This window comes from Crotalus tigris, unplaced genomic scaffold (genome assembly GCF_016545835.1).
Source record: "Crotalus tigris isolate CLP2741 ecotype Arizona unplaced genomic scaffold, ASM1654583v1 scf7180000018055.714482, whole genome shotgun sequence".
In the NCBI taxonomy this organism is placed as follows: domain Eukaryota; kingdom Metazoa; phylum Chordata; class Lepidosauria; order Squamata; family Viperidae; genus Crotalus; species Crotalus tigris.
Window position 1 is genome coordinate 369,297 of NW_024096798.1, and position 19,428 is coordinate 388,724.

The window sequence follows — 19,428 nt, forward strand, 5'->3', positions numbered from 1 at the left end:
TTTGCTTGCCGGAAGGTCGCAAAAGGGGATCCCATGACCCCGGAGGACGCTGCAACCGTCATAAATGTGAACCGGTTGTCAAGCATCCAAACGTAAATCGCATGACCACGGGGGATGCTGCAATGGTCACGAGTGCGAAAAATGGTCGTAAGTCACTTTTTTCAGTGCCGTTGTAACTTCAAACGGTCACTAAATAAACTGTTGTAAGTCAAGGACTACCTGTAACAAAATAGGGACCTTGGAGGTCTTCTAGTCCAACCCCTTACTTCCAGTTTTCGCCCCCCCCCCCACTGAGCAAATAGCACATTCTCCTTCAGCCACACCAAACCAGACAGAAATGGCCAACCTGAATTAGGGGGAAAGGGGGAAAAAAACAATTGAAGACAAAAGAATCTGCATGGATTTAGCAGCTTCTTCCTTCAAAAGTTTTACTGAACCAGGACTGACCTCATTTCAGATTCAAATCATAAAGATTTCATCTAAAGCCAGTAAATAAGTGGCTATATATATTCTTAGAATCGTCCTCTTTCAAAAAAAGAAAAAATGTCAAAGGAACAACAACATGAATTGCGGAAGCTTGAGAATCAAAACTGGCAGGCTGTGAGAGAAATGTCTTGTGCCAAATACACACATCCTGACACACTAACCTGCTTGGAGTTTTGCCATTCCAAATCTAGGCCCAAGAGAGACACGGTATTCTAATTCGGCATGTGCACAATGCAGGTTTAAGACTGTTAAGAAATCCCCAGTTAAGTGATCCCACAGCCTGTTCCTGCATAGGATAATCTGGAAAACCAACAAGCAACTCAGGCAAAATGAATTTCCCAAATATGTTACACATAGTCCTCGCCTTACGACTATTTGCTTGGTGACCGTTCGAAGTTGCAAAAAGTGACTTATGACCGTTTTTCACACTTACAACCGTTGCAACATCCCCTTGATCACGTGATCAAAATTCGGACGCTTGACAAGTGGCATGCACTGAAAAAAGCGACGTATGGCCATTTTTCACACTTACGACCGTCACAGCATCCCCACGATCATGTGATCAAAATTCAGACGCTTGGTAACAGACTCGTATTTACGACGGTTGCAGCATCCCCCTGGGCCACGTGATCCCCTTTGGTGACCTTCTGATAAACAAAGTCAATGGGGAAACCAGATTCAATTAACAACCATGTTAATAACTGAACAACTGCAGTGATTCACTTAACAACTGAGGCAAGAAAGATCGTAAAATGGGGCAAAACTCAACAACTGTTTTGCTTATCTTTTTCAGAGTCCTCTGAAAATATATATGAGAGCTAGTTTGGTCTCGTACTTAAGGCATCAGGCAAGAAACCAGAACACTGTCAGCTGTAGTCCTACCTCTCAGGCGTTATGAACATGCAACTGTGGGGATGCTGCAACATTCTAAGCATGAGGACTAGTGATGAATCACTTTTGTCAGTGCCATAACTTTGAACAGTCACTAAATGAATGGTTGTAAGTCAAGGACTATCAGTACAGAACATTCAGAAAATACTAGATAGATAGATAGATAGATAGATAGATAGATAGATAGATAGATAGATAGATAGATAGATAGATAGACAGACAGACAGACAGACAGACAGACAGATATAGGTAGGTATAGGTAGAGATAAGATGGGGGGATGGATGGATGGATGGATAGATAGATAGATATAGCTAGACAAACAAACAGATAGATATAAGTAGGTATAGGTAGAGATAGATAGATAACAGACAGACAGACAGATAATAGATGGATGGATAATAGATAGATTATAGATAGGTAATGGATGATAGACAGACAGACAGACAGAAATAGTGATCACTAGATGAAAAGAAGGAATTGTTCTTCCGTGCCCATACCATAAATTAGGAGTGCACAACTTTTTCTGAGGCAACAGTTGCACAAAATACGTGTGTGATTTAATTTAACATATTATTATTCCATTTGCATTCTATGTTTCTCAACGGGAATTTCTCAAAGGGAATTTCCCTACAACGGCCCAACTCAATGAGCAGCGTGGGGATTTGAATGCGCATTTTCGTAATCTAATCTCTGTCCTGTAAGCTTTGCCATAACCTACATGGAGTCTCTGCATTTACACATCCATGTGTAGAGATGCATTAAATATTCCAGCATATATCATTAAATATATTTAAAACAGCCATATGTTGAACGCCTTTCTCCTTCTGCCACTTCAACCATCATAAATATGAGTCAGTTGCAATCAAGTGACCACAGGGATGCTGCCAACGGCCAGTAAGTGTGGAAAAACGGTCATAAGTCACTTTTTTCAGTGCCTTGGTAACTTCGAACAGTCACTAAATGAACTGTGGTCAAGGCCTGCCTGTATTACAGTTAAGTATGGATTAAAATATTAGGGCCCCCAAGCCAGGCTTTTTCCCTTGAGGGAGGAGATGCTATCAGAAGTAAACACAACAATAAACACAACTATTTTTCTGCTCCTCCCTGCTTAATTGTCTTAGTGAGCAGGAAGGAAATTCAGTCTGTTGCATCACTTTACACAAGGGTAACTTTTTCTTGATGAATTAAGGAATCAATGCCATGAAGAACAACAGAGGCCAATTAGAACCTGTTGAATCACAGGATCAGTTTTGTTCAGAAGGTACGAAAAAAGGAAGCCCTTCTGAGGAGAAATGAGTTTCATTGTGCCCAGCAAAATATATTTTTTTTTGGCTTCTGCAGGTAGTCCTCGGTTTACGACCACAACGGAGCCCGAAATTTCCACTGCTAAGGAACACAGTTGTTAAGCGGGTTTTTGTCTCCTTTTACGAAACTTTCTTGTCGCAGCTGTTAAGTGAATAACAAGTGAATCTGGCTTCTCCATTGGCTTTGCTTCTCAGTAGATCACAAAAGGTGGTCACGTGACCCCGGGACAGTTCAATAAATACATGACAGTTGCCAAACATCTGAATTTCGATCACATGAACAGTTGTGAAGGCCGAAAAAACAGTCAGAAGTCACTTTTTTTCAGTGCCACTGTTAACTTCCAACAGTCACTTAAATGAAGGGTTGTAAGTCAATCACTAAGTACAAAGGCCACAAAATAGTTTAAGAGAAAGGAGGACACAAACATCTTGCAAAAGTATCCAAACTATCAAGCTACGGGGTTTTAAGTGATCCAGGGAGTACCCAAAGATGCTCTTTCACGAGGCAACTGGAACTTCCTTGTTTTTTTCTTTGAAAACGTTTCGCTTCTCATCTAAGAAGCTTCTTCAGCTCTGATAGAATGGTGGGGAACGGAAGGATTTATACGCCTTGCAGACAGCTGGTCATTTGCCTTCTTTTAGAGCAGTGTTTCTCAACCTTGGCAACTTGAAGATGTCTGGACTTCAACTCCCAGAATTCTCCAGCCAGCAAAGATGGCTGGAGAATTCTGGGAACTGAAGTCCCCCCAGCTTCAAGTTGTTAAGGTTGAGAAACACTGTTTTAGAGAGTTGTTGAGGCCACCTGGAGATTTATCTGTGTCTTCAGGGTCACCTGAGTGGTGCAAATGGGTGTGGAGCCTTCTTGGACCTGCTGAAAGGACTCTGTTGTAGACTGGAGACAGATGGGTGTTGTATCCCTCCCCTTCTATTGAGAAGGCTGTTCAATTTTGACATAGAGGGCCTCTTTGACCCCTGTCTTCGAAAAAGCAGCCTTGGTCTTTTAAATGCAGATGGACTGCTGAATCTTGTCCTGATGGGTTTGTTCTCCTATCTTGTGCCATGGATGACTGAGAATCTTCATAAAGATCCAAGGAGTAAAACTGATCAAAGAATGGTTTAAGATCCTACATTAGGCTTTGGACTTCCAAATACAAAGTTATTATCAATGTATAATTAAGATCAATTTTCTTTCTTTCTCTTCCACACAGTGCTGGAGACTACAAACCAATGAGGCTCAAAATACTATTTGTCAAAATTTGCCCCAAAGGACAGGTCAAAAACTATAGCTGGTATCAACCATGCTTTTCAAGCTGACTTCAACACACCTCTCATGAATCTTATTAATTACTAAAAAAAAGACATTAGTTAAGCTTTTTCACAATTGATTCTTATTATGAGCTCTTGAACAGGAAGATCTTAGAAGACACACACCCCCCTCAGTGATTTGCTATCCAATGAATATCCTATGCCAAAGGGAACCTAATAGGAATTTACAAATAAGAACGGGTGAGGAAGTTTGCACTGGCACTCAGCCCTGATCTGAAAAAAAAAAAATTATCTTATGGATTTGTCAACAAAATCAAACGACAAAATGTCATAAACAGCTTAAGATTAAGGCGGGCAAGTTCAAGCTAAGCCAGAAAACCATGCTAGTGTTATCCTTCCCGATGAGGGGAAGAGAATGACTCATTGCTGTAACCAGGTCTCATCTGGCAAATAAGTTCTCTCAGCAACCCGACCAGACTTATGTTTAGGTGGCAACCAAACATATCATCAAAACATCTAGCCCAGGGGTAGGCAAACTTGGCTCTTTTATGACTGGTGGACTTCAACTCCCAGAATTCCTGAGCCAGCATGGCTCAGCTTGGAAACCTCTCCCTTTCCCCTCAGCATGGCTGGCTCAGGAATTCTGGGAGTTGAAATCCACAAGTCATAAAAGAGCCAAGGTTGCCTATCCCTGGCCTAGGCCTGTATTTTTCAACCTTGGCCACTCGGAGATGGGTAGACTTCAACTCCCAGAATTCCTGAGCCAGCATGGGGGAACTATGGCTCCTTCATGACTCGTGGACTTCAACTCCCAGAATTCCTGAGCCAGCATGGCTCAGCTTGGAAACCTCTCCCTTTCCCCTCAGCATGGCTGGCTCAGGAATTCTGGGAGTTGAAGTCCACGAGTCATAAAAGAGCCAAGGTTGCCTACCCCTGATCTAGATTCTGAAGACAATTCTTTTCAGGACTGGAAAATGTCTGAAGGTTAGCAAGATACACAAAAAGGCCCTGTGCTTTCCAAAGGCTGTCTGAATGTCCATTACTGTATTCAGCTCTCGGATTGAGCCTGGATCTGGAAGGCAGCCACGTCATTACACCACAAACGAGAATGTCAAGAGACTTTTCTATCTGCAGCTCTGCCGCCTCAGGTTTAATCTGATCTCCATGTTACAAACACTGGAAACCGGCTGTCTGCAAAACATCTGCCAGCAGTGGTTCTATTTTCATGGAGCAAGACAGCTATGGCAGTGTGTTAAAAAATAAGATTAATTACAGCGTCACAGTGTTGAAGGTAGCATTAGGCTTTTGAATCCTCCTTCCTCTTGAGAACAGGAAACCAAATTAAAACATCTCCAGTAAATAGCTGACAGGCTTCTATTGAACACTCCCAACCGATGGGATGGATCTCAGCTTAACTGTGGTCCGTTGTTTCCAGTGTTGATCGACTCATACCATTCTTCAAAATATTCCACCGGAATCCACCCTAAAATCCACTGTGCAATCCGTGAGGATACAAATTACGTTTCTGAGATCTTTTTAGGTCCCGGAATAAAGCTATCCTATGTGCCTTCAACACTCTCTTCTCAAAGGTAAACCTACAATGTTCTCTCATTCTCCTCGCATTCGCTGTACGGGTAATCCTCAATTTATACCCATTCATTTAATGACCGTTCGAAACTGCAACAGCGCTGGAAAAAGCGACTTAGGATAGTTTTTCGCACTTACGACCGTTGGCAGCACTGCCATGGTCACGTGATCAAAATTTGGATGCTTGGTTCATATTTATGACGGTCGTAGTGTCCTGGGGTCCTGTGATCACTTTTTGTGACCTTCTGACAAGCAAAGTCAGTGGGGAAGGCAGAGTCACTTAATAACGTTACTAACAACTGCAGTGATTCACTTAACAGCCATGGCAATGCAGGTTGTAAAATGGAGCAAAATGTCTCGTTTAGCAACGGGAATTTTGGCCTCAGTTGTGATTTAAGTCAAAGACTCCCTGTATTTACCCAAAACAAAGGGGAGCTTAAATTTTAGAAAATCCCATCCCAAACAGAGACAGAACTACAAAATAATAATAATAATAACAACAATAATAATGTTGGAAGGGACCTTGGAGGTCATCTAGTCCAACCCACTGCTCATGCAGGGAACCCTATACCGTTTCAGACAAAGGGTTGTCCAGTCTCTTCTTAAAAACTTCCAGTGTTGGAGCATTCACAGCTTCTGGAGGCAGGTTGTTCCACTGGTGAATTGTTCTAACTGTCAGGAAATTTCTCCTTAGTTCTAGGTTGCTTCTCTCCTTGATTAGTTTCCATCCATTATTTCTTGTCCTGCCTTCAGGTGCTTTGGAGAAAAGCTTGACTCCCTCTTCTTTGGGGCAGCCCCTGAGATATTGTAAGACTGCTATCCTGTCCCCCCTCGTCCTTCTCTTTATTAAACTAGACATACCCAATTCCAGCAACTGTTCCTCATATGTTTTAGCCTCCAATCCCCTAATCATCTTTGTTGCTCTTCTCTGTATTCTATACACTTTGAAATAAACAGACACAAATACCACCTTCTTTACACTGTTGACCGAGGGGGTGCAGATTTCTCCCTCTCTACATAAATTCACACTGATACACCTACGTGAATGTATGTCTTTCTGTCGATGCAGCTTACAAAAGTCACATTCCAGGAAAGGACAAAATGACTGTGGTAAAATAATATAAAGGCGTATCGATTAAATAACCGCAAGCCAACATTTAAAAACTCTGCCTCAGGAAGGTCCCAGGCTCCATTGTCAATCAGTGCCTCCAGAAGTTGTGGGTGTTCCATCATTGGAGGTTTTTAAGAGGAGATTGGACAACCCTTTGTCTGAAATGGCATGGCGTCTTCCTGCCTTGAGCAGGGGGTTGGACTAGAAGACCTCCAAGGTCCCTTCCAACTCAGTTTTTCTGTTATTCTGCCTCCAAATAGGTCTGGAAAAAGCAAACTATATTTTTAAGGCCAGCTGTCTAGATGCTGCCAACGAGATGATCAATTGAAGTGCTTAATTTCTCCCCTTTAACCTCAGGAAAGGAAAGAGCATGGCCACATTACTGGACATTTCCACCACCCAAAAAAATGCTAAATCTGGCCAACCAAAAGGATTGCCACCTTTGCTCTTTTTTCCCAGCCAAGTACCATTTGGTTCCTTAACCAGCATTCATTTGAATTCTGCTGGCTGAGGATAATGGTTTTAGCATCAACACATCTGGAAGGCACCCGACTGGGGAAGGCTGATCTACAGATTTCTTTCCTCCAAGTTAAATTAATGAGGTAATTCCTGCCAACAAATTACTCAGGAAAAAAAAATTACAGTAATGGTTTTTTTTTTTTCTTCGTTATTGTTCTTCCATTCAATCCTGTCCAATTCATGGAGGCTAGGTGGACAAGTTCTTGGCAAGGTTTTCCAGAAGCGCGTTTCCCGTTGCTTCCTTCCCAGGGCTGGGAGAAAGTGACCGGCCTAAGGACACTCAGTTGGCTTCGTGCCTAAGGCAGGATTAGAACTCACGCTCTCAGTTTCTCGCCTGATATCTTAACCAGCATACCAAACTGGCTCTCCACAGTAATGATTTATACTACGCTAAAATACCCAGGCATCTCCTAAGCCAGTTTTTCTCAACCCGTGGTCCTTCGTGATAGGGAATCCATGAAGGCTTGGAAAAAAATGTTATGATTTAAATCTTGAGTGAAGTCTTAGGGGTCCATGGCCATGGAGTTCAAAAGGAGGTTAAACAGCTACAACAAGAAGAGTTGTAAGTAAGTGCCTGGCTGAGGAATTCTGGGAGTTGAAGTCCACAAGTCATAAAAAGGGCCAAGTTTGAAGACCCCTGTGTTAAATCAAGGACTACCTGTATGAGCATGATCCATGGGATGCTGGTCGTCCTCAGCTTACGACCACAACCGAGCCCAAAATTTCTACTGCTAAGCAAGACAGTTGTTATAGGTAAGTTTTGCCCCACTTACAACTCTTCTTGTTGTAGTTGTTAAGCGAATCACAGCAGTTGTTAAATGAATCAGGTTGCCCCATTGTCTTTGCTTGTCAGAAGATTGCAAAAAGAAATAATAATAATCACGTGAGCCTAGAACATTGCAACCCTCCTAAATACATACCAGTTTACCAAGCATCCGAATGTTGATCACGTGACCAGGGGGATGCTGCAATGGTCATAAGTGTGAAAAACAGCCATAAGTCACTTTTTCAGTTGTAACTTTGGTCACTAAACAAATGGCTGTAGGTCAGGGATTTCCCATAGTTCACTTGGTGATCTAAGCAATTAAAAGCCTTTGAAGCAGGGGTGGGGAATGAGGGCCCTTTCATGACTTGTGGAATACCTGAGCCAGCCATGCTGAGGAGAAAGGAAGAGGTTTCCAAACTGAGCCATGCTGGCTCAGGAATTCTGGGAGTTGAAGTCCACGAGTCATAAAAGAGCCAAGGTTGCCTACCCCTGCTCTAGGCCCTAGTACAGGGGTAGTCAACCTTGGCTCTTTTATGACTCGCGGACTTCAACTCCCAGAATTCCTGAGCCAGCCATGCTGAGGGGAAAGGGAGAGGTTTCCAAGCTGAGCCATGCTGGCTCAGGGATTCTGGGAGTTGAAGTCCACGAGTCATAAAAGAGCCAAGGTTGCCTACCCCTGCTCTAGGCCCTAGTACAGGGGTAGTCAACCTTGGCTCTTTTAGGACTCGTGGACTTCAACTCCCAGAATTCCTGAGCCAGCCATGCTGAGGGGAAAGGGAGAGGTTTCCAAGCTGAGCCAGGCTGGCTCAGGAATTCTGGGAGTTGAAGTCCACGAGTCATGAAGGGGCCATAGTTCCCCCACGCTGGCTTGAGGAATTCTGGGAGTTGAAGTCCGCAAGTCATGAAAGGGCCCCCATTCCCCACCCCTGCTTTAAAGAAGTGGGGTAGTAGCCCAACAGGCCTGCACAAAACCCCAGCTAATTCCTTTGAGAGGCATGACAGGCGCCAAACTAATCTAAAAATGGAACGTTCTTTGCTCCTTGACTGAGCCTGTTGGCAGCAAATGGGTGGAGGACCACGTCAATATAGCTTTGCTCAGGGCAAGGCAAGTCAGGCCTGCCACTCAGCCAAATGAGCAACAAGGGGAAATTAGCAAAGAAAACAAGTTGTATTGTACACCCAGGTCTCGCAGAGGGCTGCTCCCCTACGCTCTCCATTCCAGAAGCACGCAGAGCCGGCCCAGAACAGCCCAACAGATCCTGCCAACCGTCGCTGGCAAACCGAAATGCCAACTTGGAACAGCAACGGCTGGCAACCTGCAAGGCGGAGGCAGAACGGAGGGTGTTAACGCCAGCCGCTCGCTGGCGTATTTAAAAAGCTGCAGCTCATTAGCCGAGGGATCCAAAGGCTTCTGTTAGGAACCGTCTCTGCTAGGAGGGGGGAAAAATATTCTGGCATGGATTTCAAACAGATCTGCACAATGAAAATAAATCAGCAGATTATTTTATCCCATCAAGGCCAAAAACAAGCAGCCCTGGGAATTCCAGTCCCCGCTTCCTTTGCTCTGCTCCAGGTCCAGTCCCATTAAAAAGGCAGCCATGAACCCCTTGGAGGAAAAGAGGGTGATAATGAAGGGGCCCCAGTTGCATCTTCAGAGTAACTTCCAGTCACTGGCTAAGAAGAGCTTTTAATTCCATTTGGCTTGGGATTAAAAAGGGCACACTAGTTCCAGTCAGGAGAAACCTGGATTAGGAGAGAGGCCCTCCCACTAACCCACTGACTGCTCTATCTTGCTGGTGTTTGCTTTAGAGGAGGGGGACAACAAACAAGGGCTTCTTGTCAGGGCCAGTCAGAATCCAGTCTCAAAATGGAGGTCGTGGCAATGCAGAAACTGGCAGCTTGAATCAGAAGTCAAAAAGTAGTAGAGAAAAGTGATGGAAGTTGAACAGCAAAGGCTGAAGTTCCTAAGAGTTACAGAAAGCTAATAATTACCTAGACTCACAGTGTTTCTCAACCTTGACAATTTTAAGGCATGTGGACTTCAACTCCTAGAATTCCACAGCCAGCAATGCTGGCTGTGGAATTCTGGGAGCTGAAGTTCACATGCCTTAAAATTGTCAAGGTTGGGAAACACTGATAGAGGTTTCCCACTTGCAGGCCATCTGTAGAAGGGAAGAGGAAGAAGACAACCCCCCCTCCCCCCAAAAGCTTATTTTAGCAAACAAAATGCAGCCAAATATTATTAATTTTTTCCCACAAACTTTTACTGTATGTATACAGGTAGTCCTCAACGTACGACCACAGCTGAGCTCAAAATTTCTGTTGCTAAGCGAAACAGAAGTGTGTTTTGCACCATTTTATGACCTTTTCTTACCACACTTGTTAAGTGAATCATTGCAGTTGTTCAGTTAGGATGGCTATTAAGTGCAACTGGCTTCCCCGCTGATTTTGCAAAGTTGCAAAAAGAGGAATCACATGGTCCCGGGACACTGCAACCGTCATAAATACGAGCCAGTTGCCAAGCGTCTGAATTTTCATCATGTGACCACGGGGGTGCTGCAATGGTCGTTAAGTATGAAAATGGTCATAACTTACTTTTTTCAGTGTTAACACTGAATGAATGGCTGTAAGTTGAGGACTACCTGTCTTTTATCGCACGGTTTTTCTGCCATCCTTCTTCCCCAAAATTTGGGTTGGCACATTTGACCTCTACACTCCTTCACATTCTCCTCATTCTTCTGATATCTGGCTTATAAATTTCCCTAAGCTATTATTTGTTTTACCAATGGTTTGCGGAATACATTACACAACCAGTGGGCGGCCACACAATAGGCCAAGCCAGAATGTAAGGATGGCCAACTACCCGTGGAGGAGTTCACACAATTTGCTAAAGCCCAAACCAAACAAACAATATTATCATTTAGCCTGTTGTCTTGAGCCACGGCTGCATGGCAGATAGTAGCACTGAGGGCTGAATGAGTTTGGTTGCAACAGTTCTTTCCTTGACGCTTTCTGCTCTACATCTAAGCAGTGGTTCTCAATCTTTTTAACGCCGCGACCCCCAACCAGTCGTAAGTCGAGGACTACTCAATTGGTGCAGCACCGTTTGCAGAATGGGACTTTTGGCGGGCTCAGCAGGGCAGAGACAGCCTGGACAATTCCTATTGGCTTCTGAAAGCCAATAGAATTAGACTCTATTCAAGAATATTCTATTGGCTTTCAAAAGCCAATAGAATAAAAGGGAGTAGCACAGCTAAGGAAAAGGGGGAAAAAATGGCAGACTGCGTTGTTTGGCGACCCCATGAAATGGTCGTTTGACTCCAAATGGGGTCCCGACCCACAAGTTGAGAACCACTGATCTACAGGATTTAGACCAGGGATCTTCATACTTGGCCCTCTTATGACATGTGGACGTCAACTCCCAGAATTCCTCAGCCAGCGTGCCCTGCGGAGGGATTCTGGGAGTTGAAGTCCACAAGTCATAAAAGGGCCAAGCTTGAAGACCCCTGGTCTAAATCCTGTAGATGTTTTGGACAGGAACTGACAATTTTTCCCATTGATCTATTAGCTGGAGTTCATAAGAATATAAGTTATTTTTCTCTCGGAAGGAATTCTGGCCTATCTCATCCTCACAGTGGTAGCCGACGGCACAAGGAAAATCACTAATCTCCTAGGACACAGGTGGTGAACCATGGCCCCTTTATAACTTGTGGACTTCAACTCCCAGAATTCCTGAGCCAGACATGCTGGTTCAGGAATTCTGGGAATTGAAGTCCACACATCATAACAAGGGCCATCATTTCCCATCTCTGTCCTAGAAAATAGCCTTTAGAGGAATTACACCACCATCAAGTCTAACAGACTTGGGTCCCCATGAAAGCTCATAGAGAGACGTCCCAAAGCTGCTTTTCCAAAAGACATCTGAAGTTTTTTTTCCATGAAAACATTTCATTTCTCATCCGAGAAGCTTCTTCGGTTCTGTCCAAATGGTGGGGAAATGGAAGGATTTATATTTTTTTTGCAGATCCCACCACTCCAAACCCTTCCTTTCTCCACCATTCGGTCGGAACTGAAGAAGTTTTGAAATATTTTCAAGGGGGAAAAAAAAAAAGACCAAGAAAGTCCAGTTGCCTTTAAGACAACCAGGATCTGGTTGAGTGAGAATCTCCACAGACGCTCATCGAAAGATAATCCAAATTATCAGATTGCCTTCTTCCAATCTAATTCTCACGTTGTGCCTCCTCATCAAACCTAACTAGAAGGTCTCTCTCTTCCATCTTCAGAACCTCCAGGTTATTTTGTTGTTGTTAATTGCGAAGTCGTGTCCGACCCATCGCGACCCCATGGACAACGTTCCTCCAGGTCTTCCTGTCCTCTACCATCTTCTGGAGTCCATTTAAGTTCACACCTACTGCTTCAGTGACTCCATCCAGCCATCTCATTCTCTGTCGTCCCCTTCTTCTATTGCCCTCAATCTTTCCCAGCATTAGGCCCTTCTCCAGTGAGTCCTTCCTTCTCATTAGGTGGCCAAAGTATTTGAGTTTCAACTTCAGGATCTGGCCTTCTAAAGAGCAGTCGGGGTTGATCTCTTCTAGGACTGACCGGTTTGAATGCCTTGCAGTCCAAGGGACTCGCAGGAGTCTTCTCTAGCACCATAGTTCAAAGGCCTCCATTCTTTGCCGCTCAGCCTTTCTTATGGTCCAGCTTTCACAGCCATACACTGCAACTGGGAAAATCATGGCCTGGGCTATACGCACTTTTGTTGGCAGGGTGATGTCTCTGCTTTTTAGAATGCTGTCTAGATTTGCCACAGCTTTCCTCCCCAGGAGCAAGCGTCTTTTAATTTCTTGGTTATTTTAATTTAATTTAATGCCCTCACTAAGAGCAAAAGCAGAGGAAGAAAAGAATAAAGACTCTAGAAAAAAAAAGGGGGGGGGGCAATTTTGAAGGTGAACCCTGAGCAGGAAATAGGCTACAGATGGTGAATGTGTGACATGCTATGTCATTTTGGGTGACCCCCCCCCCAGGACTTCGGACCCTCTGGAAGTTACAGGAAAGGAACCTGCTCTCGCACGACTTCGGAAGCCTCCCAAAAAAACATGCTGGAAGGGGGCATGTTTTCCCGCTCTTTTTAGAGGCTGCAAGGCCACGCCGAAGTTATTTCTCTGAGGTTTCCAGGCTTCGTGCAATCTGGAACCGCCTCAGATAGACATTATAAAAAACATTTACAATTATGTATGTCTGTTGCAGTCCTCCACTTACAAGTTACAATGGAGCCCGCAATTTCTGTGGCTAAGCCAGATTCAGTGAATTTTGCCCCATTTTACGACCTTTCTTGCCACGGTGGTTAAGTGAATTCCTGCCGTTACATTAGTAACACACGGTCGTTAAGTGAATCTGGCTCCCCCATTGACGTGGCGTGTCAGAAGGCGGCAAAAAGGGGATCACGTGACCTGCAACCGTCATAAATATGAGTCCGTTGCCAAGCACCTGAATTTTGATTACATGACCATAGAGACGCTGCGACGGCTGTGGTAAAAAACAATGCTAAATTGCTTTTTTTTTTTCAGTTCCGTTGTAATCTTTGATCGCTAAACAAGCAGTTTTAAGTCGAGGATTATCCATTATTCATAAAAAACTGAACGTGGATTCCAGGTTGGGTGGCCTTTATATAGAGGGTCCCCAGCCAGGAGGAAGGGATCACCAATATGTCCTAGCCCTGCCCACTCCCCAAAAAGATATCTAAGGTCAGTTTTGGTCCCATCCTGGTTAGCTTTTATTCTCCCTTGATGCCTTGGAATGAGCCAGAACGGTACTTCTATGCCAAGGGTATTCAAACTTGGCAACTTTAAGACTTGTGGACTTCAACTCCCAGAATTCCTCAGCCAGCCAAGGCTGGCTGAAGAATTCTGGGAGTTGAAGTCCACAAGTCTTAAAGTTGCCAAGTTTGAAGACCCCTGTTCTAGGCCATCTGGAATGGTCTTCTATCTTGAACTGACTGGAAGAGGTCACAGGTAGTCTTCGATTTACGGCCCCAAAGGAGCCCAACATTTCTGTTGCTAAGCAAGACAGTTGTCAAGCGAATTTGTCCCATTTTACAACCTTTCTTTCCACAATTGTTAAGTGAATCACTGCAGTTGTTTAAGTTAGTAGCACGGTTAAGTGAATCTGGCTTCCCCGTTGACTTTGTTGGTCAGAAGGCCGCAAAAGGAGATCCCACTGCCTCCGTTATAATTATGAGCCAGTTGCCAAGCGTTGTGAATTTTGATCCCATGACACTAGGGATGTTGCAACAGTCATAAGTATGAAAAACAGCCGTAAGTCGCTTTTTTCACTGTCACTTCGAACGGTCCTTGAATGAAAACTGTTGTACGTTGAGGCCTACCTGTACTTCAGTAAGCTGGAGGTCGATCAAGCCCTGTGTAAGGTAGAACAGGGGTCCCCAACCCCCGGTCTCTGGACCAGTACCGGGCCACTGCATGCACGCAACCGGTCCACACAAACAAGCAAAGCTGCATCCATGGGATGCAGGCAGCACACAAAAGCACGTATTTTCCGATCCGAGGAAAAACCATTCTCCACGGAACCGGTCCCTGGTGCCCAAAAGGTTGGAGACCTCTAAGGTAGAGAGAGGGGCCTTTGAGTCTGCCCCAGGCTCCAAAACATCCTAGGCTGGCCCTACCCCACCAGCTGAACTCTGAACTAGCCAGAACAAAAGGGCTATTTTAGGAAACCATTTGTTCAGAAGATATTTAGTTCCAGCAGAAGTATTTTCCAGCCAAGCAGTTACAACAGTGAAAGGAGGAGGCGGGAACGAGAAATTTGAGTCTTCCTCAGGATCCTGTCCAGACCCCGGACTGATCAAAGACTCACCCTTCCCACCATCTTTCTGGAAGATTTCAAAAGTTGGCATTCAAACCCTCCTGTATTTGACGGGATCCCAGGACAGAAGCCAAAAACAATCGGCATTCCTCATTTGGATTATTTGTTTGGAAAAAAAGACCACATTATTGTTCGGAAGATCTGTCACTAGACAACTGTACAAAACTGCAGGCTCGGCGAGCTGGAATTGGATGCCTTTGACAAAGGAAGCCCTCTAGTTTCCACAGGGCAGAAAAACAAACCAAGATCCCTCTTTGGCAACAGCTTAGTCCAGAAGTGCAACTGTGTCTGGCTACTACAATTCCTTCTGCCTGAGGGTTTCACCATCTGAAACGAGCATCTTTTCTCCATTAACCCGTGTAATTGGCCAAACCACTTTTGATCTGAAGCAGATCTCCAAAGCCCCAAACGTGAATTGTGGACTTTTCGTAAACTTCAGGTTAGGATTAGTAAGATTCTAAAGCAGTGGTGGCAAACTTATGGCACGGGTGCCAGGGACGGTACTCAGAGCCCTCTCTGTGGGCACGCGCGCCATCGCCCCAGTCCTAGGCCTTCAGCTGGGTTTTATAAAACTTTTTTGCTTTAGGCCTCTGCCACCGTGTGCAAAAAAAAAGGTTCAATCAGTCAATTTCAACTTCTCGCAGGAAAAAAAAAGATCTTGCAAAGTTGGAATTGATTGATTCAACTTTTTAGTCCCAGCCAGTCTGCCGTTACCACCGCAGCCATGCCCACCCAATGGGCCACACCCACCCAATGGGCCACACCACCCGACACTCGACGATGCATAAGTGGGTTTTGGGTTTCAGTTTGGGCACTCGGTCTGTAAAAGATTCGCCATCACTATTCTACAGCATTGGCAATCCTGGAGAATTATAAAGAGTGCAAGTCTTAGAATTTGGTGAAGGAGGTTGGGTTGGGAAACAGCAAATCTCAAGACTCTGCAATGCAACAAAGGCAGTCCTTGACGGTTGTTAAGTGAATCACTGCAGTTGTTAAGTCAGTAACACGGTTGTTAAGTGAATTTGGCTTGCTTATTGACTTTGCTTGTCAGAAGACCTCAAAAGATTTGAGATTTGCTGTTTCCCTTACTAATCCTAACCTGAAGTTTACACAAAAGGTCTTCTGGGACACTGCAACTGTCACAAATACATGCCAGTTGCCAAGGGTCCAAATTTCAATTACGTGCCCATACGAACACTGCATTAGTCGTAAGTGGGAAAAATGGTCATAAGTCACTTTTCCCAGTGCCGTTGCAATTTGGAATGGCTACTAAATGAATGGTTGTAATTACAACCTCAACTGGACCAAAATTTACATTGTTAAGGTGGTTATTAAGTGGGTCCTGCCCAATTCTGCCACCTTTTTTTGTCACAGTTTTTGTCACTGCAGTTCTTAAATGACTCATATGGACATTAAATGACTTAAATGACTCATATGGATATTAAATGACTTAAATGACTCATATGGACTCATATGAATCTGGCTTTTCTTCTTTGACGTTGCTTGTTTGGAAGCCGGCTGGGAAGGTCCCAAACGGAGATTGTGTGACCCCCAGAACTCTGCAACTGTCAAAAATACATGTCAGTTGCCGAGCATCTGAATTTTGATCATGTCACGATCAGGATGCTACAATGATCGTGTGAGGACCAGTTCTAAGTCATTTTGTTCAAAGCCCTTGAACAGTCCATAAACAAATGGTTGTAAGTTGAGAACTACCTCTAACAGATGCTGGGAGACACATCTCTTAAATTCAGTTGCTAACTTATCAGTGGCCCGGTTGGGAAACATGGAAAAACGTCCAACCTTCCAAAATTTTATATATTTCATAAATGATGAAGCTACAGCCAACATGGAGGCTGAGACAGGAAATTTTTCCAGGCTCTGCCCCAATTAAAGCTGGGACCTTGGAACTGCCAATTATGGCCTAGCCTTAATAGATTGCAGGAACACCGCCATCTTAATTGGGATAATGAGCAGTCCAGCAACAGGGATTCTCATGATGTAAAGCTGGGTGCCTCGGGTTAAACCTGGGCTAGGATTATATTTCTGGGGCTGCACGTCTTATTTGAACCCAGCCTGCTTGAGTAGCTGAAAATACAATTTACTGGGTAACATCCCTGAGGGGTGAAGTGGTTCCACCACACCTTAAAGAAATTGGTGGCATCAGATTGATTAATAAATCCAGGGTGAAATTGAGTTGGCCTTTTCTCCTCTATTTCGGAGGAGGAAAATTTGATTTCTCCCACTGGGAAGAGGGTAGAAAAGGGGGTTCGTCCTCCTTTGAAGAAGAGGAGCTGGAGAAACATCTGTTGGCCTCAGAGGCTGGCCTTTGAAGATTTTCCCCACCCCAGCCCCCAAAATTGGGAAAAGAAAAGAGAATATTTGTAGCTCAGGGTTGGAATGAGGGGTCCGGGGTGCTCTCTGAGCCTGCTTCTTTTCTTGCAGACGTTTCACGACGCAAGTTGACTACTTTGGGTGATGAGACGTCTGCAAGAAAACAAGCAAGCTCAGAGAGCCCCCCCCCCTGACACCCCCCCCCTCCCCAAACTGGGCAAAAGACCACGGCCCATTTTGCCAAGGCGAACCTGGGGGTTTTCCTGCAGGCTTGCCCCAAAGCATCCTACGTCTGCAAGCTCCGACTCGTGTCCATCGCTTTCCGACCTTCCGTAAGTCAGGCAGCCGAGTTAGCCTCGCCAGCCACGACCAGGTCAGTCGCGGGTCAGGCACGGGGCTGGCTTTTTGTTCCCCTTCCCAGGCCGAGCCAAAAAGCCAGGGCGCAGCGACGGCGCAACGCCGCCCGGGAGACCAGGCGCCAGCGAGCCGGCCGCAGCAGCAGCAGCTCGGCGCCTGGCTGGGGAGGATGGGAATTGCGATCCAAAAGGAGAGGCTGGTGGTGGTGGTGGGGGGAACCAGGACCGGGCTGGGTGGAAAGGACTCGGGGGTGGAGTCCCGGCCGACGGGGACTCCAAGCCCCATCGTCCTCTTCCCCCGGGCGGCCTGCAGCTCACCCGAAATCGTCGTCCATGGACTTGAAGTAGAACTTGTAGTTGGGCCGGTTGAGCAGCGCCTTGAAGTCGCCCAGCGTGACCCGCTCGGCCGGCAGCGGCAGCTTCACCAGGTACGGCGTCTCCTGCTCGTCCAGGTGGTAGATGATCTTGGTCTCCGCCGCCGCCATGGCCGACCCCAGACCCGGGCAGACCCGGCCGCTCCCGCCCAGCCAGGCCCGCCGCGCCGCGCCGCACCGCCCGGCCTCGTCCCTTGTTCTCGGACCGGGTGCCAACGCCGCCCGCCCTCCCGGCCCAGCGCGCAAGCTCCGGCCGCTCCTCCTCCGCCGCCGCCGCCGCCGGCTCCTCCCCTGCGCGAGGCGGCCGCGCCCGGGACCCCCCGCCGCTCCGGGGAGGCTGCGGAGCCCTGGCGGGAGGAAGAGGAGGCGGCGCCCGGGGAGGCCTTTGGGGAAGGGGGGGTCCCTCGGGCAGCCCCCAGGCCCTGCGCTTTGCCGGGGGCTGGGAGGGGCAGGGGCGGCTGAGCCCCCTTTCACAGCCGGCCTGAGGGTCGCCGGTCCCGGTTTGACCTCCCTCGCCCCCCCCGCGGTGGGCCAAAACGTGTTTCTTTTGGTCGTTGAGTTTGGTGGAAGAATCGCCAATCCAGTGCTCGTCTCTTTCTCTCTCTCTCTCCCCATCCCTCCCTCTCTCTTTCTCTCTCCCTCCCTTTTTTTTTCTCCCTCTCTGTCTCCCCCTTTTTTTCTTTCCCTCCCTCTCCCTTCTCTTTCTCTACCTTTCTCCCTCCTTTCTTTCTCTCTCCCTCTCTCTCTTCCTCTCTTTCTCTCTCCTCTGTCTCCCTTCCTTTCTCTCCCTTTTTTCTTTCCCTCCCTCTCACTTCTCTTTCTCTCTACCTTTTTCCCTCATTCTTTCTTTCTCTCCCTTTTTCTTTCTTTCCCTCCCTCTCCCTTCTCTTTCTCTACCTTTCTCCCTCCTTTCTTTCTCTCTCTCTTCCTCTCTCTCTTCCTCTCTTTCTCTCTCCTCTGTCTCCCTCCCTTTCTCTCCTTTTTTCTTTCCCTCCCTCCTTTCTCTCTCTACCTTTCTCCCTCCTTCTCTTTCTCTCCCTTTTTCTTTCTTTGCCTTCCTCTCCCTTCTTTCTCTACCTCTCTCCCTTTCTCTTTCTCCCCCCTTTCTTCCTTTCTCCTTTTCTTTCTCTTTCCCTCCCTCTCCCCTTCTCTCCCTCTCCCTTTCTGTCTCCCTCTCTTTTTCTTTCTCTTTCCCTCCCTCTCCCACTATCTCTCTCTCTCTCCCCCCCCCTCAGACATGCAATCTCTTGCTTTCTTTTTCACTCACATTTTCTCACAAACATACACAGACACAATATTTCTTGCTCTTTCTCACATTTTCTTTCTCACACAAATCTTCCTTGCTCTTACACACACACAAATTTTTGCTCTTTTTCTCTCACACACACATTTCTCCTCTCTCTTGCCTTCTCTTTTTCACTCACATTTTCTCTCACACACAAAAACATATATTTTCTCTCTTTCTCAAACACATATCTTTTTCTCTCTCTCATCTAGGTCATCCTTGCTTTTTTGGGGAGGGGGGGTGTCAGGCCTCTTGCCATCCATCAT

The 19,428-nt window shown here is 46.0% G+C and overlaps 1 protein-coding gene across 3 annotated transcripts in view; it reads right to left on the reverse strand.

Moving 5' to 3' along the window:
- Positions 1–18,131, reverse strand: part of DVL3 (dishevelled segment polarity protein 3) — a 74,229-nt gene extending 56,098 nt beyond the window's left edge. For 2 of the 3 annotated variants that reach the window (XM_039347209.1, XM_039347210.1), the window contains exon 1: positions 17,822–18,131. In XM_039347209.1, coding sequence (XP_039203143.1) covers positions 17,822–17,988 — 167 coding nt within the window. In that variant the 5' untranslated portion in view covers positions 17,989–18,131. The remainder of the gene's footprint in view (positions 1–17,821) is intronic. The other variant, XM_039347208.1, reaches the window with a different exon arrangement.
- Positions 18,132–19,428: the final 1,297 nt, after the last annotated feature.